The sequence below is a fragment of the Mus musculus genome, chromosome 19 (assembly GCF_000001635.26).
Source record: "Mus musculus strain C57BL/6J chromosome 19, GRCm38.p6 C57BL/6J".
In the NCBI taxonomy this organism is placed as follows: Eukaryota; Metazoa; Chordata; class Mammalia; order Rodentia; family Muridae; genus Mus; species Mus musculus.
Window position 1 is genome coordinate 21,644,892 of NC_000085.6, and position 27,469 is coordinate 21,672,360.

The 27,469-nt window shown below is 42.0% G+C and overlaps 2 protein-coding genes across 3 annotated transcripts in view; one reads left to right on the forward strand and one right to left on the reverse strand.

The window, feature by feature from the left end:
* Positions 1–7,900, reverse strand: part of 1110059E24Rik (RIKEN cDNA 1110059E24 gene) — a 55,479-nt gene extending 47,579 nt beyond the window's left edge. Inside the window, exon 1 of the mRNA NM_025423.2 lies at positions 7,716–7,900. Within this exon, the coding sequence (NP_079699.1) occupies positions 7,716–7,817 (102 nt within the window). The 5' untranslated portion in view covers positions 7,818–7,900. The remainder of the gene's footprint in view (positions 1–7,715) is intronic.
* A 475-nt stretch (positions 7,901–8,375) lies between these two features.
* Abhd17b (abhydrolase domain containing 17B) overlaps positions 8,376–27,469 on the forward strand; it is a 32,372-nt gene continuing 13,278 nt past the window's right edge. The window contains exon 1 of one of the 2 annotated variants that reach the window (XM_011247228.3): positions 8,376–8,702. The gene's annotated coding sequence lies outside the window, so the exon portion shown is untranslated. The remainder of the gene's footprint in view (positions 8,703–27,469) is intronic. The other variant, NM_146096.3, reaches the window with a different exon arrangement.

The following is a 27,469-nucleotide window of genomic DNA, read 5'->3' on the forward strand; positions in this document are numbered from 1 at the left end:
ATTATAATGGTGCTATCCTTGTCAAACACTTAACACAGTCACAAATAATGATATTTACTAAATACCATCTGTGTACATGTCCATAGCCTTGGTGTTGAGAATGAAACAAAAATCCTGGAAGATGGCTCAGTCACAAAAGCATTTGGAATTGAGTTCTGATCCTCTTCACCCATGTAAAAGCCAAGAAAGGCAGAGCGTACCTGTAAGCCAGCACTGCGGTTAAAGAGACGGGAACTGAGACTGGACAAGTCTGACTAAAATGTGAGTCTCAGGTTCAATGAGAAACTGTTTTAAAAAAATAATGCATGTAAAGAAGGACAAATGAAGATACTCGATACATAAACACACCCACCCATGTACAATGCTTGAGTAATAGCTGTACAATGGTGGAGCCAATAATGAAACTAGAGAATACTGCTCAGGAAAAACACTGGACAGGACAAAAGCGGGGGCTTTTCTTTGCTACCTTACGCTTCACTCAAGAACAGAGGTCAAGCAGGTTGTCAGACACTTAATCCTGCAGCTCAACAGGAAGCCTGTGCTGGAGGCTGAGTTACAAGCACTCAGATGGACTTTAAGCCATGGACGGAAGGGAGTGAAGAATTGCTTTCAGACTGTTTAAGAGCCAGTTACTGCTGGGTGATGAGCATGAGGACTGCAATTGGTTACTGTGTGTAAATAGGCTTTAGATGTTAGGATAGTCTCGGGTTCACAGCAAAACAGAGAGAGAGGTGCAGAGTCCCCTCATTTACCTTCTCCCCCACAATGCACACTCACTCCATCACCAACATCCTCATAGTGGTGCCTTTCTTTACTACTGATAAACCTTTACTGACTTATGTGGAACACTCAGGTTTGTTTTATATTATTATTGTGCACATGGCACTCAACCCAAGGTGTGAATGAGGAAGTCAGCATAGAGAACCAGTTCTTTCCTTCCACCATGAATTGAATTCAGGAATTGAACTTAGATCCTTGGATTTGTGCAGGGTGAATGGGTAATTAAGGAGTCTTGTGCCTTCAGGTTGTTAGATAGGCAAGAGACGGTGAACTTAAGGTACAAATCAAGGGGACAGCCTTAGAGAACACCCTACTTAACTTTAACTGTTAGCTTGGCCTAGCTTAGGTAACCTGAGAAGAGAGTCTCAATTGAAGAACTATTACCCAGATCAGCCCGGCATGGGAGTACATCTTTTGGGGGCTGACTAAATTGTTAATAGATGTAGACGAGCCCACACCTCTGTGAGTGGCACCAATGCCTGGGCAAGTAGTTCCGTGCCATTGAAGAAAGCTAGCTAAGCACGAGTGTGTGAGACAGCCAACAAGCAGCATTCCTCTGTGGTTTCTGCTTCAAGTTCCTGCTTATGTACACGCCCTGACATCTTCAGTGATGAACTCTGACCTGGAAGCCAAATAAATCCCTTCCTCCCTATACAGCTTTCGGTCAGAGCACTTTACCACAGCAAGAGAAAGCAAACTACAACAGGGAGAGACAAGCATTTTATCTGTGCAATAAGGAAGCACAATGTATAGGGCCGGGCACAGGTAGTTTGTTAGACATGGTGGTAGAAAAACAGGAAGTTTGACCCGAGCAGGGTTAGACATATGTCAAGAGAGTGCCACAGGGAGAAAGAAGGACAAGGCAGCAGAGTATATCCTGACTCAGAGTTTGGTAAGGGGGACATGGAAATATAAAGTACACTGAAAAGTGAAGGATTATCAGACAGGAACAACCAGTGAGGCCAACAACAACAACCAGGTGTATTTGAGGAAACAGGAAGCCATGTAAATAAATGGTAGTCATTTTTTTTTAAGTTTCTGAGTAAGCTGGGTGTGGTAGTTTGATGGTTTGTATATGCTTGGTCCAGGGAGTAGCACTATTAGCAGGTGTGACCTTGTTGGAGTAGGTGTGTCACTGTGGGTGTGGGCTTAAGACCCTCATCTAGCTGCCTGGAAGCCAGTCTTCCACTAGCAGCCTTCAGATAAAGATACAGAACTCTTCAGCTCTGCCTACATCATGCCTGCCTGGATACTGCCATGCTCCCACCTTGATGATGGACTGAACCTCTGTATCTGTAAGCCAGCCTAATTAAATGTTGCCCTTTATAAGACTTGCCTTGGTCATGATGTCTGTTCTCTAACTAAGGCAGGTAGCACAGCGCTTTAATCCCAGCACCTGGGATACAGAAGCAGACAGATCTCTCTGAGTTCATACTCATGGTCTACATAGTGAGTTCCAGTCAAAGATAGACCCTGTCTGTGAGTAGAACAGTTTCCAGCCATGGTAAAGGTTAGAGTCTGCCCTTGAGAGTAGACTTCTGAGGGATGGGGGTCTAAAAGCTGAGACTCAGATGCTGGAAGGGTTACCCATGGACATGTAGTGATCACTGAAAGTATGCTGTGAGTATGATGGGAGGGCCTGTGGCATAGAGTAAGCCAGGCCCTGAGCAGGGGTGTGTAGGTTAGCATGGACCTAGAGGGGTGCTAGTCTGACAGCATGTGTTTTTCCAACGCTACAGTTCTGATTGAGGAGGAACTGACTAAAGCCACAAATAGGAAAAAGGTGAAGCTGTGGGCCAAGAAATACATCCTCACTTGTGAGGTCCGTGGGCGAGCAGTGTTCCCTGAAAGCACAAGGACTAAAAAGTGCATTTCAGCAATGTCTCTGCTGAATGGTGATGGCAACTACGCGTTCCTGAGGGCAGAGGAAGAGCTCCTGTGGGCGCTGTAAGGCTGGCAGGCCACATGTGGTTAGGATCTGCTCCACATCAACTGAAATCTGATTTCCCAGTGATTACAGTGGAGCCAGCAACAGCGAATCACGCACAAGCTTCATGACAGCTCAGCACCTTCTGATTCCAGCAGAGTTCACAGTTAGGAAGCACGCACAGAGAACTCACTCTACTCAATGGACACTGACTCCTGCTAGCGCAGCACCTGACCCCATCAAATTCCACTAGGCCCCACCTTTTAAAATCCCCAGTCTCTCACTCTCACACTGGTGGGTTAAGGCTCCTGAACGTGAACCTCTGGGGCACAGAGAACACCTTGGCTGTGATAGGCTTTGACAATGGGGCTCATACTTCTCTGTCCTGACCGTACTCTCAGGGTCATATTACTTCTGTTACAAACAACAACTCCAAGAAAAGAAAAACTGGCTCTGGTGGCTGAGGTTTGTAATTCAAGTTTTTTAGCAGGCTCAGGCAGAAGGAACTAAATTCATGGCCTTGGCGGCTATATCTGTCTCCAAATATAATGGACAGAGATGAGCAGATAAAACTCCCCAGGCCGGAAGCAGAAACTCTGCATACAAACAAGGGCTTTGAAATGACTTGCCCTCTGAGTCTCATCTTACCTAATTAATGCACAGCCATATGCTAATTATGTAACTTTGGAGACACCATTCACTCCCCTAAGTCCTAATTTCCCAGTATGCAAAATGGAGTAATTATAGCATTTATCCCAAGGTCATTTTGAAGATTAGATAATGTGTAGCAAGATGGCATAACATAACACACTGAAGTATATTACTATCAACCATTATTACTGTAAGTATATTTCCAATCCAGACAGTGGGGCCTCAGACTTCCATTTTTTATCTCCATGTCATGATGACAATCAGTTTCCAAAAGTGAGTGTGTTTCATAAGACAGTTCATTAGACATTTTATAAACCAAACCATTCCATAGTTTTGGTCAATTACCGTTTCAAGTCACAAAACATCCCAGTGCTTTTAGGGTTTTGTTTGTCTGTTTGACACCACACTGTTGTATGAGCACCTCTGCATGGCTCCGCACCATGACACAGTCCAGCCTAGCCTTGAATTCATGGTATTCTCCTGCTTCAGAAACTCCAAAAAGTGCTTACACTTTGCCCCCATCACAAAGTCAGATTCAGTCCACAGTATTTCTAAAGCAACTTGGTCATAAAATGATGCTGGAGACCTAAAAATACACACTTTGAGAAATGTTAACAAAAATAATGCTGATCACAGATATAAAGCAAACGGCAGTTTCTAGAGAATGGCATATGCTCTTCCTATTTCACATTTCACTTAGTACAGTGTCTCACCCATCAGATCTTAATAGAATGTTCCTTAATCTCCAAACTCCAGACTTCTAGTTAAATACTCTTGGACTTTTCTTTCATAGCTCTTGTAAGCACAGGCACTGACACACTTGAAAGACTATTTGATTAATTTCTGTCACGTCACCCTGCAAATTATAAGCTTCAGTCAAAGTAGTGTGTATACATACATGTACACACACACACATATTTATATATACACAGATATACATACACATACACACCATACACACACATATATGTATATGTATTGCTCTTAGCCCAAATCTCTCACCATGTAGCACCATGTCTGATACAAGACACTAAGGGACAGACGTTTCATTATCTACCCCAAGCTAGCCTTAAACTCACTGTGCTCTTGCCTAGCTTCCAGAGTGCTTGGGTAATAGGCATGTACCGCCACTTCCAGCGTCAGCTCTTTTTATACAGTAAGGAACTGTGAAGAACTCAACTGTTTATTAAATGTAAGTGGTTAAATACGCAACGCTATATTTGTATCATACAATGTTTTAAAATGATTAAAAACCTTGACATTAGCTGAGTGTGGTGGCCCAGGTGATCCCAGCTGCTGGGAGGCTGAGGCAGAACTGCCTTGATTACACAATGGGTTCTAGGCCAGGCTAGTATACAGACTACAAATGTACATAAAACTGTTAACAGTGACTACGCCTGAACTGTAGGCTTGAGAAAAGTAATCTTTATGTTCTATAAACTTGTTACAATGCTTTCAAAAACTATGCATTTCTTATAATTAATTGATCTAATTAATTTTCTTAGGGCCTGAGCAACTTTGAATCCACATAGATGACCACATGATTATGCTTGGCTCACACTTGTATTTCTCTCTCCCTTCATGCTTAGTTGGTTTTTGAGACAGGGTCACTCTCCATATCCCTGGCTGCTCTGGAACTCAGTATCTAGGCTACAAACTGATCCACAATCATGCCATTCACTTAATGAAAAGACAAAAATCTACTCAGTCCGTTGTGTCTGATAATGGTCTCTGAAACTCGCCACTCACCCATTTCTCCATGTCCCCCCATACATCACAGTGCCCTCTAGAAAGGCCGAATGGGTCTAGACAAGCCACTTGTATCTCTCTTTTGTTTTGTTTTTCAAGACAGGCTTACTCTGTGTAACCCTGGCTGTCCTGGAACTCACTCTGTAGACTAGAGTGGCCTTGAACTCAGAGAGTTGCCTGCCTATGCCTCCCAAGTGCTAGGATTAAAGGCACGCGCCACCACCTCCTGGCATGTCTCTATTTCTTAAGATTTTTTTTTAAATGATCCTTACAACCATCTTGACTGGAAAGTTAAGAGCAGAGATAGTAGTAACCCAGAATTGTAGAGTAAAAATGACAGAACAAGTATGGGTGGGGTCTCTCTTCTACTACAGCAGTCACATGAACTTCTGGAGAGATGACCAAAGGTATAAAAAAACAGTTCTCCCTGGGTCCAGTTCAGCGAACCAATGAATTACAATTTCTTACCAAAAAATGGGCTATTTCCAGGAACAAGGACAAATGCTGTATGGCTACCCCACTGAAGAAAATGACTGTATCAACATCCATCCATCAACCATAGATAGCTTACGCATACACTTGAGGGGAGATGATGCCTTTTAAGGTCCTACCTACTCCATGACAGACCATTACTAGGCCCAATCTTATGCAGGTGTCTCACAGGTAATCACAGGTGCCAAGGGTTCAACAGGTCACTAACCATGGCATGACCAGATGACAATGTTCCACACCACCAGTTGTGTTTCATTACATACCATCTCCTCTCCAGAAAGGAAGCGAAGACCACAAAGGCAGGCCTCTTTTCAGTAAGCTCAGAAAGTGGCAGGTTACAGAGTTTGGTATGCACCACTTGACTGTTAGGTAGTCCTCCTATCAAGCTGGAAGGTCCTGCGTATGCTAACCCTGTTGGCCATTGGGAAGACTAGAGCAAGCTTCTTTCCTCTTTCCTCAAAAATATATTCAAATGAGAGAAAAGAACCACTTTATTTACATAAGCATCCTAACAAAACATCTATTGTAGCTAGGCATGGTCAGAAGACTGAGGCAGGAGAATTACTCCAAGTATAGCCTAGTCTACATAGTGAGACCCTGTCTCAAAAGATTAAAACCAGGTAGAGGTGAAGTGGGGAGAGGGGAACGTTCTCTAACTCTCCATTTTTATCTGTCCAGTCTTAAATTTAAAAACTGTCTTTAGAATAGAGAGCTGAGACAACCTGGGGCCCCAGTTTCCTTCCTCTGGGGAAAGGTCTAATTAGTGTATCTCACAATTATATTTAAGTATGGTCTAGTCTTACTTTCAAGGCTCTCCACAGATTTTAAGATGGCTACAGAGCAGTGGGAGGAAATTATACTTTACTATTCCCACTGCTGTTCGGGCCAAATTGTGGATTAATCCATTTTCTTTACCAACTTCTCTCCATAATATTTTTCTAAAATACAGGAAAAGCAGGTTTATGGACGAGTGTCTGCTAATGTGGTCTGAGGGCCCTGCTTAAACTATTTTTTTTTATTCTTCACTGAACTGCCTTTCCCTTTAGCAACTTCTATTGAAATTTGTAATTACAGATCCATCTGCTGACTGACTGTCCATATTACTCAGACAATTACAAGCTCCGTAAAGGCAGAATCAATAGTTTTGAACACTGTCTACCAGGGGTCTAGAACCCTGCACGTGAAAGGTATTTATTAAATATCTGAGAAACAATGAAAGAGAAAGACAGAGTACAAGTTACTATGGATTGCCTTTTTAATGTTTTAAACGTAATCACCTGCTGACCACCTGTTATGTCCCAGACTAGTTACTCTTCTGTTAGCTTCCGAATAATCCTATCAGATTTCTTATCTGAGGCTAAAGGTCACAGAAATTACTAAATTACTTCAAGGAACAAACTTAGGAAATTTGAGCTCTTGTTTCTGTAAATATTAACTTTATCTGATGTAAGCTGGCCTCCAGGACGACTAAAGGCCTTTATCCGCTCCCCATTCAGTTATGGGGAAGGGGATCGCTATTCACAGAATCACTAGTCATACATATCTCAAGTAACAAACAGTCTGAGTTTTCTTCCACTTTACACAGGTCCTGCTAAGTTAATTGTATAGACAGCAAGCAACCATTTTTACACAAGCCAAAACGTTTGCTCCAACACAAAACTGAAATAACATCTTGTTGATAAGGACAGTGACGCTAAGATCGTACTCCCTACAAACTTATGGGTTTGGGAGTTCTCGGAAAAACAGTCGCTGCAAAGAGACACTCGGACGAGTGCCTTCATTTCATTTTCTTATTGCGGGGGCGTGATCCAGGTGGGAGCATCCAAGGCGTCAATCGCCCCATCGGTACCTTAGGTTGGATGAATTTAAGCTGCCCTATCCAGTCTCGGCGCCACTACTGAGATGTGCTGACCATCAGATAGATTCACGGAACAGAGCCAAGCCAAAGAAAGGGCGTGGGAAGAATATTTGAGACACGATTGCACTGCAGCCAAGACTAACTGGGCTGCAGTCCACGCTCGCCAACTCCTCTCCTTTCCTCTCTCTGTCCCCTTTCCTCTCTCTGTCACTTTTTTTTCCCCTGGGATGGCAGTCAGAACAACAGGCAAGGGCCTACCTTGGTCTGAACACTCTTATCAAACTTGTCATTTTTGAAGGTGAACGTATTCTGGTGCTTCTGAGGCCGGGACCGAGTCACGTTGCCTTTCTGGGAACTCATCACCAAAATCTCAAGCACTGTAAATCGGTGCAGCCTTTAAGTTACAGGAAAGAGTAAAGACGTTCCCGCCCCAGATTGAGACTAAGGACAGTGACCCGGAAGAAGTTCTTCTACTCTTTCCGTCCCAGCCCCAGGTCGGCCCACGTGACTCATTAGGGAGGTCACGCTCGGCTCTGCCTTGCCGCACATCCTCGACTACCGGCTTCACGGAAAGCCTTCCTCGGACCCAAGGTGCAAGTCCGGCTTTCTTCGAATCTAGAACTCCCCCATTGGCTCGAACGCGGCTGTCCATCACGGCGGAGGGACGGAGATTCCCCGTTCCTATTGGCTCTTCTTTTCCGCAATCCCCGCCTCCTGCCGAACGCTCCCAACCTGTCTCCCGGCTCCGTAGCGTAGCGACTCCGCTGCGCAGTTTGTGATTGGTGGAAGGTGGGCGAGGCCGGTGCCCTGATCGCCTGCAGCCCGGAGCCCGGGTCAGCTTCGGCGCCCTCCTCCAGTCACTGAGCAGCTCGAACCGGGCCGCTCGCCCCCCCGCCCCCCGCCGCCCTCCCAGCTCCCGCCCGCCGCGGCCGCGCGCTCCGCCGCCTGGCGGCCTTCGGAGGTGCCAAGGAAGGCGGGCTGCGGAGAAGGCAGCACCGGCCCTGCGCTGCGGACGGCGACCACGGCCGCGCGGGACCTCGGGCCGGAGAGCCCCGGCGGCGGCCGCCCCTCGCGGCGGAGCCGTTAGTCAGCAGAACGCGAACGCGCGTGGAGGGGCCCCACGAAGCGCGCCCGGGCACCGCAGCTCTCTTTCGCGTCCTCGCCGGGCCGGGCCGCGGGCGCAGAGTCGGCGGGCGGCGCCCCGCGGAGGACAGCGCGTTGGCGGCCGCGGCCGCCCAGCTGCAGGTGCGTGGGGCTGGGCTGCTGGGCCGTCGGGGGGTCGCCGCTCTGAGCTGGGGACCAGGCCGGGTGGCTTCGGAGCGGAGCTACCGAGCGGAGAGCCGTGCGTCCCGGGCCTCCTCGCCCGCAGGGAGGACCGCAAGATGGGGTCGGGCCGCCGCTCCCCTCCCTGGATCTGGGCCACTTCGGGCCCTCGCTCTCGGCTCGGTGTCCGGGTCCCGCCAGCCTCGATTTTAGATGGAGTCCGCCCGGAGCTTGAGCTGGGTATCCCGCTCCGCTTGTCGCGGGAGCTGCTTTCCATGGCTTGAACTTGTATCATCTCTGATTGAGAACTCAAGGAGGGAGAGGTTGGATTTGAATTGAAAGTTGGAGAGTTCTGTTTGAAATTGTATTTAATATTAAACCAGGAAAGTTGTGTCAAATTATAGTGTGTGGAGGACGTTCGGAGAGTTTAACCTCCCTCCGCTTCTGTTGAAAGAAAGAAAGAAAGAAAGAAAGAAAGAAAGAAAGAAAGAAAGAAAGAAAGAAAGAAAGAAAGAGAGAGAGAGAAAGAAGAAAACGTTCAGAGCCTTAATCTTGGTGATTTTTCTGTCAAAAGCAGGATATTTAGTTTCATCAGTGCTGCTCTGATTTAAGGCAATGTGAAGCAGATTTGGTAAGGATTAGAATAACGGGGCCCCGCGGAAAGGGTGACCTTTAATTTTTTTCTGATAGTTTATGAAAGGTATTCCATTCCTTGTGCAGTATATACTGCTTGATCCCTAGGATTTACATTTTTCAAACCTTCAGCGTATAAAGAGAATTTTGGACATCTTGGGGCAGTACCTAAAACTACTAAGTCTTGAGTAGAATTAATTAGGTGCGGTTTGTGATTGACATATTTGTTTACATTAACGGGGATTTTCAATCAACACTTATTTTAGAGAATGTGTGTCCATATACTTGGCGCATGGATTCAGTTGGGTAATAAATCTACTCGTAGCCAATGCAGTATTTTGAATATCACCATTGTTATCGGTGCCGGTGTCTTACCAATGGAAAACGGAGAAGGCGAAGGTGTTGGAAGTTGAAAATGGATACAATATCTGCTATGCCTTCGTTACTGTTTCAGATCTTGGAGGAAATTAGTAGCGCCTTCACCGTATTTTGACCTCTCTCTCTTCTCCTACTCTAGTATTAATAAGGTTAATTGGCAAGGATAGGATTAGATTTTCAGTAGGCTAGGAAGCTTTAAATTTGTCCCTTGGTGTACAATACACTGGTTAATAAGTGGTTTGTTTACTTGAGTACCATCGCTCATTTTGCATTGTGATAAAACGACAGCTGAAAAAGCAGGCTCTTGCCCACCCCAACGCATAGACTTACCGTAAAGTACTGGGACAAGATAATGTTTTAGTAGCTTAATAAACTCAGTAGTCCACAGTCTATCACTGAATTGATCTACAACCCCAGGCATGCGGTTCTTGGCTGAATCCGTGTCCACATTCATAATCCAGAACTATTAAAATGTGCCACTTGTTGCTCTTGCAGAGGACCTCTGTTCCCTTCGTAGGACCCACATGGTGGTTCATAACCATTGCTAACTCCTGTTCCAGGGCACCTGACACCCTCATTCATCTGATCTCCATGGACACCAGGTCTGGTGCATATAATATGCATGGAGACAAAACATTCATACATATAAAACAAAATCTAAATCTCTCATTTAAAATTGTCCCACCGGCTGAGTTTTTAGAGGTGCTTATTAATTGATAAACGTGTTTGCGTGTGTCAGTATTGGTGTGTAGCAGTGTCCACAAGGAAATTTAGGTTTCCTGACTTTGTTGGTTTATTTCACTGCCACTCTAAAGTGATTTCTCTTGTAAGTCTCAAAATAATGTCTCCCTTTCCTACCCTGTTAGGAATCCTTCACTACTTGGCCTTGTCTACCCCAGCCTTGTGTGTGTGTGTGGGGGGGGGGGGGGGTTGGCTTTCTGGCTTTTACATATTAAGTAAATAAAAACAAGAGAAATTAATTACTTAAATAGCCTTAAGTTAGACAGTAAGAACTGAGACTTGAACCCACATCTTTTGACTTGTCTTCAATTCTTGGTGTTGAAGTAGTCTTCTGTGCCTTGTCTATACTCAGTTTTGCTTTAGTCCCTGTAAAATGGCAGTGTAGCTGTTTAATTTTGGTGACATAAAATTTCATGAGGATTCATGTACCTTTCACCTAGTGAAAGAAATACAACTGCAAATCAAAAGGATATTTTCCCTATGTCTTGTAAATTCTCCCACATGCTACTCTCTTTCTCCCACACCAACTGTTAACCTTAAATTGCCAGACTCCTTGCTGTCAGTGTTCGTATAAGCAGCATCTAGATACCTGAACACGTGTGTGCATGTTTGTGTGTGTGCACGCGTGCGCGTGTATTTTTGATGGTCTTACATTTATTTGAGCACGATGTATGAATCTTTCTGTAGCTTGTTTTCTCAGTCTGGCCAAGATTCATCCATATTCTTCCTGTATTTCTGTTTTGTTTTTTACTGCCCTGTCTACATACAAATGTTCTATGACCAACTCTGCAACAACAGTCTCAAAATTACCTTGCTTAATGGTGTCCTTGGAGTCTTCCTGTAAGTATATTCTGGCATTTGCATAAGACTATTGTCTGACAATAGGGTTCTGAAAATGTCTCACTGTCTTGGTTTTTTAAGACAGGGAGAGACCCTCGGTAGCCCAAGCTGACCTTAAACTTGAGGTTCTCAACCTCACTACCAACATGTCTTCTCATAGTTAAATGTGTATGCAAAATATCACCAGTTGTTGGTTCTTGATCCTATATTCTCCTCTCTAATTTTTTTTTTTTTTTTTTTTGGTTTTTCGAGACAGGGTTTCTCTGTGTAGCTCTGGCTGTCCAGGAACTCACACTCACTCTGTAGACCAGGCTGTCCTCGAACTCAGAAATCCACCTGCCTCTGCCTCCCAAGTGCTGGGATTAAAGGCGTGCGCCACCACATCTGGCCTTATATCCTCCTTTTATAAAACACTTGAACAGGGTTTTTTTAGTGCTTTAGTAAAAACCAAAATTATTTCGCAGCTCAGTACTTGAGCTGCTACACTCAGACTTTGCTCCTGTGTGATGCTATGTATCGATAGCACCAGAAGCAGCTGGTAGTTTGTTAGGCCTGCGGTGCCTCGGGCCCTACCCTACAAGGTTAACGGCACTGCAGGATTTGTGTCCACACTTAATTCTCAGTATTGCTAGAGTCAGGAGCTCTGCACCAGTGGGTGCATCATTGTCAGCACAGTTGCCACCACTGTCCATTCCGATTGTCCTACTGAATTGCTTTCAGACACCAAAAAGAGCACTGTGACAGACAAATGACTTTCTAAAATAACAAACTTACTCCTTAAAGTTTGCGCAAGACAGCATGCACTCTTCCTTTTTCACACTAGATAAATAATTTAATGTCATCATCTGTGTTAAAACAATATAACTAGACAATGAGTACATTTTTAGAAATATTTGACCTTGGAGTTGGTTTTGTTTTTCCGCCCGTTTCCCAGTGAATATCCAGTAGAGAAGTTAAAACTTGTGGGACTTAGAGCAGCATTATCTTTTTCTAGTTTGTTTTGATTTGTTTTCATTGGAGGGGTGTAGAGGTAGGGACTCATTGTGTACTCTAGGCTGGCCTTGAACTACTGATCTTCCACAACTAAGTAAAAGTCTAGTAGCATCATTTTCATACAGGGAAAGCACTTGCCTTCCCTGGCTTTTGGGTTAGTGGTGCTTCCATCATGATACCCGAGGGCCGTCATTGAGAACAATTACCCCAGTTCATAAATCTCGTAGTAGATTGGTAGATGCCAGGGTATGAGCTTCTGCTTATTAGATAACTGCCGATCTTCTGTTCAGCAGAGTTGAAATGCACCCTGGTGCTTAGGTCACTCACTGTGTCCATTTTAGCGGTCTTAAAAACCCCTGTCCGGGAAGTGATGTCACTTGCAAGTAGGATGGGTCCTCCAGTATCAATGAACACAACCAAGGTGATCCCCTCAGGCACACCCAGAGGTCCATCTCCCAAATGATTCTAGATCCTGGAAAGTGGACAGCAACTACCCGCTACAACAACAGACAAACTATGCCAGTAGTGGATGGAATCCATTTTTCCATGTAATTGATGCTTTAGACTTAGTTTCTGCCATTCCAAGGACAGATGGCGCTTGATTCTAGTTTCATTCCTATCTCCCAATTATTTGTATTGCTGGTAATTGTTTGATTTATTTTTATTTGTTGTCCACATATTATTTCTCTGTGATTTTTTTCCTCAATTTTTATTGATTTTTCTGCACAACAGATTGGGGTTTTAATACCTTCTTCCACTCTTTAGTATGGCTTTCACTTTGAAAGTGATTTCCTTTATTTAATGTTTTGAAATGGAGTCTTACTCTGAAACCCTGGCTGGCCTCAGATTAATAACAGTCTTTGATTTAGCCTATCAGGTGCTGTAATTAACACCACAGCTGGTTCTGAATATTTTATATTTTATTTTAATGTTAGACTTAATCATACTTTAATGTTTGTTGTTGTAACGGGTAGTGCTGTCCACTTTCCAGGATATAGAATCATTTGGGAGATGGACCTCTGGGTGTGCCTGAAGGGATCACCTTGGTTGTGTTAATTGATACTGGAGGACCCATCCTACTTGCAAGTGACATCACTTCCCGGACAGGGGTTTTTAAGACCGCTAAAATGGACACAGTGAGTGACCTAAGCACCAGGGTGCATTTCAACTCTGCTGTCAGACTGAATGCAGTGTAACCAGCTGAATCACACTCCTGACCCCTTGGCTTCCCACCCCAATGGACCAGAATTAACTTCCTCCCTTTAGATGCTTTTTGTCAAGAGTATTTATTACAGAAAAGTATCTAAACATCTGAAATTGTGCATTTTTATCCATAATAAGGAGCTTATAAATTTGTATTCATTGAAAGAAAGTATCTTTTTATTGAAATTGGCTTTTTATACTCTTGACATAGTGGTGATGGTCATTGGGTTTAGTTAGTATCCCTGTATGGAAAATTAAAATTTGGTAACTCTCCATCTGAAGATGCCATTCAGTGGTAAAGAGCATTGGCTGCTCTTCCAGAGGGCCTGAGTTTGGGTTCAAGCACCAACATTGTGTGGCTTACAACTGCCTAACTCCAGCTCCAGGGGATCTGACCTCCTTTTCTTGCTCCACAGTCACCTGCATATATGCACAGGAGCATGAACATAAATACACAGATGAATAATAAAACTTTGAAGAATAATAAAATTTGATGACTATTGTCATTGCAATTGCAATATTTCCTTTAAAGAGATTCTTGGAATCTACAATCATTCCTTTATAAAGAGTACAAATTGAACATCCCTAATGCGAAAATTTCAGCTCTAAAATGCACAACTCTTTGAGTACTGGCATAATGGTCAAAAGTTTTCAGATTTTTGAGTATTTTAGGATTCTTGACTTTGAGGTTAAGAATGCTTGGCTAGTAAATCCTAAGAAAAATATTTCAAAATAAAATTCTGCTCCTACTCATCTCACATGGAATGCTCAAGCTGTACTTGGGATGTTGTGTTCCATCCGAGGCTGACATTTAGCTTAAATGTAAGTTGGCTCAGATACGGGCCCTTTTTGTTTCCTTGGGAACTATACATTAAAAAAACAAACAAACAAACAAAAAAACAACACCAAACATTGAAACAAGTCCTTATGAGCGGCTAAAGAGGAAAAGTGTGTCAATGTATATCCTGCTCGCTGTTGCAGGGTTGATTTTGGTGGTGAAAGGAGGCTTATGAGCAAAATACATACAGATGGCTAACTTATCCCTAGAACTCAGCGTCTAACAGAGGATCACTCTTAATATGGTCAAATAAAATGCCTAATAGTGTTGGAAAGTTATAGATATTTCAGAATAAGTAGCACAAGGTCCAAGAGGGCAAAGGAAGCTGTTTGACATTAAATAGGGTGGGCATGTTAGGGTTCATTGACCAGGGGGGAATGAGCAATGCCACGCAGTCACTGAAGGCATTAACTGTGCAGATCTTAGCAGAATCCACTAAGAGTAGACAGGATAGTCTTTACAGTAGGCCTGTGTGCCTGGCCCTCCCATTTTGAAGTTGTGTGAGCTTAGCTTTTAAGTTTATTAGCTTAAAAACTTATATTATAGTATGGGTTCCTCATGTATAAAAGTGTAACAATGTAAGAAAAGTATTATTAACATTAAGAGATAAGTAAACGGACCCGCCCCCACTTTATTCTCATGTGGAACTCTGTACTTTGTTTTCACAGTATATGTCCCAGCTTGTAATTATCTGCATTATGGTTTGATAAAGTTTATCTCATCCCTTCTGAAATATTGATGGGAAGTACCGGTCAGTATAGTACTATTTCACTAATATACTCTCACAGACAGCCTTGAAACCTTTCGCCATTTGGAGTTATCTCTTACAGATTTGTTGAGAGTGTTTTGTGTTTATACAGTCTCTTTAAATTGGGGCTTTTGACTGTATCACAGGCATTAGCTCATTAGTCACCACGCATCTCTGTGATGAAAGCAGTAGGTGTGTCTCATCTGCACCTTAAGAGCACTAAGGCTGCTGAATCACAGTGACACAAAATCAAAGCAAATTTGGATCACAGCTGACATTTGGTTCATTTTTCTGTCCACCCACTACACACATACAAAATTCACTTAATATGTGTGAAAAAAAAGCACGCGCACCATAAATCATTAGATTTAGCCTTTGGAAACTTATGAGGAAACATGAAATTAATATTCTAGTTATGACTTTGTTTCCAAGTTTTCTCTTAGTACTCCTCAAAATATCTGAGAAGAGGTGCCAAAAAATGATTCGTGTTTTGAGCCTTTATTCTTAAGAACATAGTGTCTCTGGGGCCAAAGGAGTTCTTTTTGGTGTGGCTTTGTGGATTTCAGATTTACTTTGAGGATATATAGTCACATGAAATGGTAGGAGTTAGAAAATATGTAGCAGGATTGGGGATATAGTTCAGGAGATAGTGGAAGGGTCTTACTGTCCATGACAAGGCCCTAGGTACAACCCCCAGCACTAGGGGAAATGAATATGGCATAAATTTACTGTAGATCAGGATAAAGAACTAAAGAATTGAAACAACCCTGTTGATTTGTTGTGCTCATTCCCCATAGGACAAAACAAAAGCATATGCCTCCAGGAACAAATGGAAGGCTGTTTATTAGTCAGTTGCAACAACGTTGCTTGGCTTCTGAATTTAGGATATCCTCAAGTATGCTTTGAAAACTGACATAATGTGACATAATTTGTGTAATAACCTCCAAAAAATTCTGTCCCCAGATTGTGACCTAGATTTTGATTTTGATTAGTATCTTACACAGTGTACAGATCACTCTCTCACACCACCCCCATCCCTGCCAAAAAAAAAAAAGATATAATTTGGTAGCTTGTATCTAAAATAGTAAATGTACCTTAAAAAAAAAAAAAAAAAAGGAAGGGAGTAGATTTTTGAGCTGTTTAGCTCTGACTTGCCTCCAGTCTTCCTGTCTTAGATACCCAAATAGCTGGTTCCATTTTGTTCTCCTAGTTTGCAGGTTACATTTTGTTTATGGACTTCAGTGTATCTTTTATTAATGTTTAGAACAAGAAGGCAGATAATATTGTTAAGGACTTCTTGTCTTTAAAGGGCATCCCAGTATAAACCCCTAGAGTGCTAGCTTCATCATTTTATCTGTTAGGATCCATAATATATTTTGTTTCATAATATGGAAATACAAAAATCAAAGTGAAACTTTGGCTAAAGAGAGTATCTAAACCAGACAGAATGGGCATATTCAGGGCAGATTTTTATTTTTCCTTGAGTAAAGTAAGTAAAGTAATAAACTTTACTTAAGCTTTGATGTGGGAAATGATAAGAAATATTTTATCAATAGATTATATACCGTATACACAAATACACAGAAGTAAAGAAAGAAAAAAAATCATGCCTGTATCCGGCACCAGCACGTGCAGGAGAATAAATGAGTAGAGACCATGATGCAGTATGGTATGCTAATTCAAGAGGGTTCACAGGACTATTGAAAAATGTAAACAGATAAGTGACATCACCTGGCAGAGGAATTCAGAGTATTGATTTGATATATATGGGGTATTATATTGTGATTGCACAGTGATTTTATAGTGCCCGATGGAAAATAGTTAAGAAATGGCTGAGAAGATTGGTGGAAGATACAGGGGAAAAGGGTACTGGTTTAATGTGTCACAAAAGTACAAGAAAAATACAGATTGACCTATTTAGGGGGTAAAGTTTAATGGAGGGACTAAAAAAACCTTAAGATTTAGCTAGGTTTTGGTGTCCCTAGTGTGTAAGTGGCAGTTAGAGCCTGGAGATTAGCCAAACATGACGGCTCATTCCTGTAACCTTAGCAGACTTGAGACTAGCTTTGGTTGGGTAGTAGCGGGGTGAGGGTCTACTTTTGGAGGGGGGAGAATTGAGAGTTTCAGTTAAATAAAAAAGCTAAAAATCAAAAGACCAATCTGTCAGAAAAATAAAATACTTGACATTGAGGTTGCAAATTAGCTTAAGAAGGAAGGAAAGGACAATAGTGTAACATATGTGATACATTAGGTGACATACAGACTCTGTGCTGTGCTATTATAAGAGGTTAAAAGAAGAGGTAAATACGAGATCACAGTTCATTTTAGGCCTGAGAAGGAGAGATTTGATTCTCAAGAAATCAGATATAGGAGTCTGTCTCTGTGTGTGTATATGTGTGTTTAAAAAAATCTTTGTTTAACAACAGAAGAAATACCCGTGACTGATGAATAGGGATCGCCGAGAGATTGATTATCATGAGTAAAACTCTCAGGAGAAAAAAGACAATCATGGTTTGATTAATTTCTAATGTTTAGAAGAATGGCCAAACACATGCCTACCAGCTAAAAACATTTTTCTGGATCTAGTTAGTATATACAGGCTTGGAGACTATTTATCTTTCCAGCAGAGCTGTAGGTCGAAGCTGAGAAAGGGTCACTAACGTATGATGTGAATGTGTTTAGTTCCAGAGGCCAGGCCCCAGGTTAAAATCTGATGTATTAGGACCAGTTAGTTTCTTTGCAAAAAGTCTGTCAATCATTATCACTGGAGTTGTATTCTGGGAACTCACATGGTCTTAACTTTAACATGGATACTGAGGTGTATGCATGTTCTCATAAATACAAATACATATCTGTGAACATAGATGAGTTTAACTTAATTTTAATTGCAAAAAAAAAAAAAAAAAGATGAGAATAGCCGGGCATGGTGGCGCACACCTTTAATCCCAGCCCTTGGGAGGCAGAGGCAGGCGGATTTCTGAGTTTGAGGACAGCCAGGGCTATACAGAGAAACCCTGTCTCGAAAAACCAAACAAAAACAAACAAACAAAAAGATGAGAATGCTATTTAGGTTTTGCCTAGTAAATCACTTTTAAAAATTCCCATTGTTTATTCTTTTTAATAGTGTTTTGATTTTTTTCGAAAAGATAGCATTTCATATTATAAAGGTAGGAGAAACAACCTCAGAATAGAAAGCATTCCCTTAAGTGAAATCGTGGTAGCTTAAAACTGATATACAACTCCCCAATATTAGACTTGACTGGCTTTAAAAAGATAAGCAAGTGAAGTTAGTGACCATGCCCATAACCCAATACTGAAAGGCTTGGGTGCAAGACTCTGAGCTTGAGGCCAGACTAGGCCACATTAGAGAAACTGTCTCAGACTAAAAGTAATGAAATAAATTATGTCCATATTAAATTTGTTTGGCATATCGAATTTGTCCAGAATTATTTGTTTTCCCAAAGAATAGCGAAACTTTATCACAAACTAGCAACTCTCCTCAAACTTCTACCGCCTGTAAATAAATAATTATGAAAGAGCAACTGTGTGCAAAAGCATAGGACATTACTGCTTCACAGCAGAGCCCATTAGGACTAAAGATCTCATTGTGTTCATAAAAACAGCTGGATTTCTCTGAGCTTGTTTGTTTGTTTGCTTATTGGGGGATGGCCGTCGCTGTCGTGGCACTCAATATGCAGAACAGGCTGACCTGAACTTAGAGATCTGACTACCTCTGCATCCTAAGTGTGGGGATTAAAGATGTGGACCACCACACCTGACTCTTGTTAATCTTTTAATGATTCTGCTCATTGTTGAGCTGCCAAAAAGGAAAAAAAAATCAATAGTGACAAACTGAATGAAGTAACTGAAAAATATAATTCTTACCACTTCCATCTATTCTGGTAATTTGTGTTTTCAGGTTTCCTGCCAGTGAAGGATTGCATAAGTGTCTGATGTTTGCATCTGCCAGTTACAGTTTTGAAAAGTAATGACAGTCAACGTGTAATAGCTCAACACACACCATTAATTCCAGTGTTGAGGTCTCCAGTAGTTACAGCTGACCACCTTTAATAAATGACCAGGAAGATACTTGTCAAATTCACAGCTTTTGTGAAGTTAAGGGACATCAACTTAGTTTGCATCAACTAAGGGACAGGTGCTAGCCCAGGACTGCAGGAGCAGGTTACTCAATCTTTTTCAAGTGCTCCTCGCCATTTAAAAACGAATACTTGAGGGAGGTCAGTCCTGCCTCTTAGCACACATTTCAGAATTGTTGCATCATCTAAAAAAAACTCCTCAACATGCAGGAATGTGTAATTTTCGCCAACTCCAAGCTTCATCTCTTCAAAGACCAAGCTGACCAAAACCTGCCACCTAACACACACATCACAGCTGGAAGTGTGTCCTATGGGAAGGAAGAGGACTATCTGAGATTTTTTGTTGTTGTTTGTTTGTTTGTTGTTGTTGTTGTTTTAAATGTAGCCCAGGATGACCTGAAAGTCAAAATCCTGTTTCTGTTTCCCCAGTGCTAAATTACATTTCGAACCCTTGCCTTCTCCCCACTATCCAAGTGACAACCTTTATCATTATACATATACACATGGGGTGTGTGTGTGTGTGTGTGTGTGTGTGTGTGTGTTGGGGAGAGGGGTACCATGGCAGGCTTCTTGATCAGATGACAACTTTGTGAAGTAGATTCTGTCCTTCCATCTTACATGACTTCTAGGCATTGAATTCTGATCATCAAGTTTGAACAGGAAAACCTTTAGACACTGAGCCAGCTTGTTGCTTTCCTAAATAGTATTTTGTTTAAAGATTTATGTTTGATTATTTTTATAAGTTCTGTGTAAACTTGGAGGAGGTATAAGCATGCGAGTGTCAGGAGTCCATGAAGGCCAGGCATGCCAAATCTCTCTGGGGCTGAAGCGACAGGCAGTTGTGAACACCCAGTGTGGATCCTGGGAACAGAACTCAGGTCCTCTTGTAAGCACATTACGTGCTCTTGGACTATTGAGCTACCTCTCCAGACCTTGACTCCCATGACACTTTCTTGTTATATTTTCTTGTATTTTAAATTCTGTGTCTATGTGCTAGTATCTGTGTGAGTACATGGGTGCAGGCGCCCATGGAAGTCAGAGACATCGAATCCCCTGAAACTAGAGTAAAAGCAGTTGGGAGCCACCTGACCTGAGTGCTGGGAACTCAACTCAGGTCTTCTGCAAGAGCAATACAAGCTGTTAACTATTGAGCCATCTCTCCAACCCCTCAGCTGAAACTTTGAAAGGACACTGCAGCCTTATGGAGGAAGACATAATATATAGTTTGATGGATAAAACATATAGAATTGCTTTGAATATAACTGATCAATTGGTATGGGATTTATGTTTATGATGTAGTTAATTAATGAAGCCTAATGTAGAAGGTAAATGTGTGGCAGGCATCACAATGTTCAGCTATGTGTGAACCCTGCAAACTACAGTAGTGCACTGAAAGTGTCAAGAGAGGTAGAGAGGTGAGCTAAGCCCAATTCATACAAGGCCTGTGATAAACTGTATAGAAGTTCAGTTTCATTGCAACTATGGAGGGAAGCTATCAAGGTGTTTTGTTGTTATTTTTGTTTCTGTTTTTTCTAAACGGGAACATTTTATTCACATTAATAAAAGCCCAGAATCTTTTATCTTTCTGGATCATCCTTACTGTATTTCTTCTCAATGATCACAAGATGACCATTCCACAAGAAAGTGATAACCAGTTTGGCTAGTTTTGTCTTCTTTTAAATATAATATTTCATTACTTCTTTGAGAATTTGCTATGTATTTTGATCATGTCCACCCCTCTCTTTCCTCCAACTCCCCAGATCCACCTTCTCCTTCCTCTGCTTTATGTTCTTTTTTAAACTTTATATTGATCATTTGTGAATGTCATGTCATGCACCCCAGGGCCACTCATCTCTCAGTCCCTTCCCAACCACCCTCTGCCTTTGCAGCCTCCCCCCCCCCAAAAAAAAAAAACAAAACAACAACAACAAGAATTAAAAAGAAAAAAAAAAAAGCAAGAGAAGAAAAATCTCGCCTGCAGTTTGCCAGGCTGGGTCACACAGTCTACCTTTTTGTTCAAACTACTTACAAATGTTTTTTGGTCTGGTTTCAGGCTTCTGCTACACCATCAATATTAGGTCCTTATCGTGACTACACTCAGATATTCTGTTGTTGCCCAGTGTCATGGAGACCCTGCAGTTTTGGTTCTGCAGGATAAGCCCCTTCATGTGTTCCAGCTGTTCATAGATGGGGTAGATGGTGGGGTGGGCCAACTCAAAGCTCTGGATCTGGGCCTGTGTGGTAGCTCAATTGGTCAGCCTTCCTGCACTGCCCAGGCTTGCTTACCCAAGTGCAGTTGCCAGCAAGGGGCAGAGCCAGATCTCCCACTTCTGCAGATGATGGAGGACAAGGACTATCAAGGTGTTTTTAAAGCAGGCAGTTGATCATCTTTAAACTGTCTAGATTCAAAGGACTCTTGAGTAGAAAAAACTCACACTCACTTTCCAAAAGGTTTTCGTTTGTTATGCCCAGTTTGAATTGTTCTTTCTTTTACCAGTCTTTTTATCAAAAAACCAGGAACTATTACAGAAGAGTAGAAAAGAAAATACCAATAAATACATTACCATTTAAGAATGGTAAAAATTTCTTTCCCATTTACTTTCAATTTTAGAATTTCAAGATCTTTAGATCAATGGAAATGTCCTTCCTGTGATACTATTTTGGCCTGTATTCAGTAGTGTTCCAAAAAGACTGTTGTTTTTCTGTCTGGAGATATCATAATTAATAAGCTTTTTAAATATACTTAATATTTTAATGGAATATGAAATCATATTCTTTTTCTGTGGAAGCAAGGTAAGGAAGAGACCCAATCTAGTAAAGATGTTAACATGAAATATGTCCCTTAAAATCTTTGTAATGGTCTAGAGATATAGTTCAGCAAGTGATACAGCTTTTGTAAAGATGAAGAGGCCACTGTCTTAGCGTTTCCATTGCTGTAAAGAGACACCATGACCAAGGCAAATCTTAAAAGAACAACATTTAATTGGGGCTGGCTTACAGGTTCACAAGTTCAGTCCATTATCATCAAGGTGGAAAGCATGGCAGTCTCCAGATAGGCATGGCACTCACTGGAAAAGGAGCTGAGAGCTAGGGGGAGGGTCTCCAAGCCCACCCCCACAATGACACACTTCCTCCTAATGGTGCCACTCCCTCAACCAAGCATATACAAACCGTCACAGTCACCCATAGTAAATGCTTGCTTTGTTTTTCTCTGTTTCAGAGATAAACAATGGTGACTATCCACACTAAAGATTCACAATACCATCAGGTTCATCTTACATAAGTTGTCTTAACTAGTTTCATAAATTTTCATTCCCTCTTTGTTGCTTATTTTTCTATTTATGTGGTGATAAAGCATCATAACCAAGGCAAGTTATAAAAGTTTATTTAGGCTTCCCGTTCCAGGGGTCCTTGACAGAGCAAAGGCATGGCAGCAGGAGAAGGGAGCTAGGGGCTCACTTCTTGAACTGCAAGTACAAAGCAAAGAGAACAAATTTGATTGGTATGTTTTTAAGCTTTCAGTGTCCACCTACATTGACACACCTCTTCCAACATGGCCACATTTCCTAAGCCTCCTTAGAAATTACCACCAAGCATTCAAATGCCCAAGTCTATGAGGAATAGATATTTGACACCCTGGTCCCCACAGTCTTTGTCACGGCCTTAACACTGAGTTCAGACTCTTCTGAGACTCAAGATAAGCACTTAATTGTAAGCCCTATAAAATAAAAAAAGTAAGTTATATAGTCCAACATACAGTGACATAAAACATGCATTGCCATACTGAAAAGGAAGGATTAGGAAATAGCTGAACAAAACCAAGATGGAAACTCAAACACCAAATCCAGCTGGTCCACATTCAATGACTGGGATTTTAATTTTAAAGGGCTCACATGGCTTTATTCCTCCAGCTTTGCTCCCTGCATACATTTCTCTCACTGGCTACGTTTCCTATATGCAGCTCTCCTTGGCAGATACTTCATAGCTTTGGCATCTCCAACATTCTTGTGTATCCAATGCAACCGAGGCCTTACCTCCACAGTTTCATGCAGTGCCAGACATTGCCTGGCCTCATTGGAGGAACAATCCCCTCTACTCTTGCATTCTCCAAGACTCTAAAGCCACTACCATGTGGACCACACTGCCCACCTGCCAGCTTGGGAAAGTTGCTCCCCACCCCACCCCACCCCACCCCCACCCCCCGGCCCCAGTTGCTTTCCAGGACCAGAAAATCCCCTGGGCTTTTTTCCTTTCAAAGTCCAGCCTTAGCTGGGTGGATACTCATACCTTTATTCCAGTGTGAATCAGATCTTTTTTTTTTTAATATTTTTACTACATATTTTCCTCAATTACATTTCCAATGCTATCCCAAAAGTCCCCCATACCCTCCCCCCCACTTCCCTACCCACCCATTCCTATTTTTTTGGCCCTGGCGTCCCCCTGTACTGGGGCATATACAGTTTGCAAGTCCAATGGGCCTCTCTTTCCAGTGATGGCCGACTAGGCCATCTTTTGATACATATGCAGCTAGAGTCAAGAGATCCAGGGTACTGGTTAGTTCATAATGTTGTTCCACCTATAGGGTTGCAGATCCCTTTAGCTCCTTGGGTACTTTCTCTAGCTCCTCCATTGGGAGCCCTGTGATCCATCCAATAGCTGACTGTGAGCATCCACTTCTGTGTTTGCTAGGCCCCGGCATAGTCTCACAAGAGACAGCTACATCTGGGTCCTTTCGATAAAATCTTGCTAGTATATGCAATGGTGTCAGCGTTTGGAAGCTGATTATGGGGTGGATCCCTGGATATGGCAGTTTCTAGATGGTCCATCCTTTCGTCTCAGCTCCAAACTTTGTCTCTGTAACTCCTTCCATGGGTGTTTTGTTCCCAATTCTAAGGAGGGGCATAGTGTCCACACTTCAGTCTTCATTCTTCTTGAGTTTCATGTGTTTAGCAAATTGTATCTTATATCTTGGGTATCCTAGGTTTTGGACTAGTATCCACTTATCAGTGAGTACATATTGTGTGAGTTCCTTTGTGAATGTGTTACCTCACTCAGGATGATGCCCTCCAGGTCCATCCATTTGCCTAGGAATTTCATAAATTCATTCTTTTTAATAGCTGAGTAGTACTCCATTGTGTAAATGTACATTTTCTGTATCCATTCCTCTGTTGAGGGACATCTGGGTTCTTTCCAGCTTCTGGCTATTATAAATAAGGCTGTTATGAACATAGTGGAGCATGTGTCCTTCTTACCGGTTAGGACATCTTCTGGATATATGCCCAGGAGAGGTATTGCTGGATCCTCCGGTAGTGCTATGGAATCAGATCTTTCTTAATAGCTTCTTTCCAGCACATGCCTTAGCTATAAACATTAAAATTGCCAGTTTTTGTTTCATCTTCAAACTGTACAGTTTGTATTTCTTTTGTCCCATTTGTTTTTTTTTTCATTATATACCCTCATGAGAGTGGTTTTACTAATAAATACTCAACTAGACAATACTATGCTGTCCAGAAATCTGCCCCCGCAATAGTCCATTGCCCCAGGCAAGTTCTTAGGACATGGACAGAAAACAATCTCGTATTTGCCAAAATATCACAGAATGTCCCTAGCCCAGTTGTTGGTGGTGTTGCCTTGAAACCAGGCTTCCACAGACTATTTTTACACCACTGTCTTACTATGGTGATACACTAGGCTCTTCTTATAGCATTTAACCACTTTTCCAGTCCAAAGTTCCAAATACCAGCATCTGTGTTAGTTACTCTTTTATTGCTGTGATTAAAAACCCATGACTAATGCAGCTCAACAGAAGGATTTACCTGAGATGACAGGTTACGGTGGGTTAGAGCCTAGGGTGGCGGAATGAAGGCAAAGCAGCAAGAAGCTGAGGGCTCACATTGCAAGCACAAAGCAGAGGGAACAGACGCAAAGTAGCTCAAGTCTTTAAGCTTTTGAAGCCTATCCACAGTGGCACAGGCCACACCTAAAAGAGTGCCATTAACTGAGAACAGAGCATTTAAATCCCTAAGTCTAAGAAGAGATGTTGTTAAATCAGCCAACCCTTCCCGTGTTGCCTTATTTGGCCAACACTTTAGAGCAGTTTGTTGGCCTGTTAGCTCTGGCTAAAATACTTTTCACAACTTCCCTAATAGTCATTTGTAAAAGAAAAACAAATATATTTGCTATGTTCTCCCTGCTTGCCTCCTTTAAAGGGAGACAAAAATCTTAAATGTCAACAAATTGTGATTGTCTTCACAATATGAGGAAAAAAATTCTATTATTCATAATTTGGATAAATAATTAAGATAATTAACTGAATGGTATCACTAACACATTTTATAATATAAATGACCTGACAGGCCCTTATTTTTAATACTCCTTTTTCTTACTAATGTATATTGGGCATAACTTCATACTGTGGGTTGGTATCTGCCTTAGGTTTCATTTTCACAATCTTACATTGAAGCCTTAACATTTTGGTGTATAAAGTTATTTACATTTAACATTATGTGAGTCTACATGTGATTGTTCCACTTAAATCTTGGAATAACATATTTAAATGTAGAGCCAGTTCTGGCTAGGTAAAATGTGCCCAGTAATGCAGTAGTGATAAGTGAGTCGTGGGACAACGGTCCCTTTCTACTTTTACTTAGGATCTGCTCCAAAAGAAGGACAAAAATCACACCCTCCTAGAACATGAGACAAGTCATAGTTAGCAGCTGTGGACAATCTGAAACAGCTCCTTAACCCACACCTGGGATTAAGACAAAACCATATTTATATAACATACCTGGTTTGGTTTGGTTTACTTATTCACTTTGCATCCTACTCACTGCTCAGTCCTGGTCATCCCCTCCCATAATCCTTCACCCTACCCCACTTAACTGGGAGTTTAAAGAAACCAAAGTTCCCACTACAGAGATGCACATTTTCTGCCTCTCAAATGCTGGAATTAAAGGAGTGCGTCACTATGTCCAGCATGAGATGTTTCCTTTTGCAATGAGCAGCAGTGACTGCACAAACTCATACTTGCTGAAATGATGAAAATAAATGACTGAACAACGCTCAGCCTTAAATGGAACATCTATATAACTTTTTCCATGGCTAGGAAGAAGTTATATTTAAAAAGAGTTCAAAAAAATGTAAATGCTGGATGAGAAATAATAGAGCATTATGAAACTCTTATTCCTCAAGCATGACATGACTATTGGCCAGAAAAGAAAAAAAGGAAACAGAAAAGAAACTTCAGTGGAGTAAAGCAACAGATAGCTGAGTCCTGAGAAGAGTACAATGCATTTAGTCATTTGGATGGGAAGGAAGTCTTAGGCATGGGAGTACTGAGCTTAGAGTTTAGATCTAAGAACACCTCCCTAATGGCAGCCTGTAAAATCCGTAAGTATACTGTCGAAGCTGTGGGTAGATAAAGGCTAAAACTTGCAAACAGTAGTATGTAATCATGGAACTGATGTCTGCCCAGAGAGCCCTGCATTCACTAAAAGACGGTAAAGGGAGGAACATAAATACATGCTTCTCCTCCAGCCTCCCCTACACCCCCAGCCTAGACTTCCCGTGGAACCCTTACATGTTATCTACTTAATCTTGCGAGTAGCAGTTTTTGGACAGTGGTGTTTCACTCTCACTCCAAGGGTATCTCCTGCATCAGCTCTAGTTCTATAACTTCCAGGGCTTGGGAATCTACCCTGCCCAGGACTTAAAGTGTTATAAAAGAAGTTATTTTTACAATATAAAGGGTTTTGGTTTTGTCTTTTGTTTTTTGTTTTTTAAGAGGTACCATTTTCAAGTAGAAAGCACACATGTAGATCCAGAGATTTTTTTTAACCTGCCAACTAATCTTTCATGTAACCAGTGTACACTGTAGATAGCCAGTTTGTCTGGGTCTAGTTACTATTTCTACTTTTTCTCTTTTCTAGGTGTAAAGTCAAGGCAGGGTTAGATGGCCTATATGCTTTGAGCCTGAATCTAAGGTTGATTTAAAGGTTCAAGCCCCCAAGCTGAAATATCTCGAGGTAGAAGGTAGAAGGAAGCAGAACAGAAAGAAAGCAGTTGAGCAGAAACCAGGAATGTTAAACTAGAGCAAGAGGGTTCAAGAAGAAAAATGTAGAGTACTGAGATAAGGCCCAAGGGCTGGAAGCTCCCGAGTTGGTTTATGTGCCACCACCATCATTCGCTCGCCATACTCTCCTAAACATGTACAGACAGGCTCCCAAGCTTCCAGAGAACCAACTCATTTGGCTGATAGGACCCCTTACTGCAACAGATT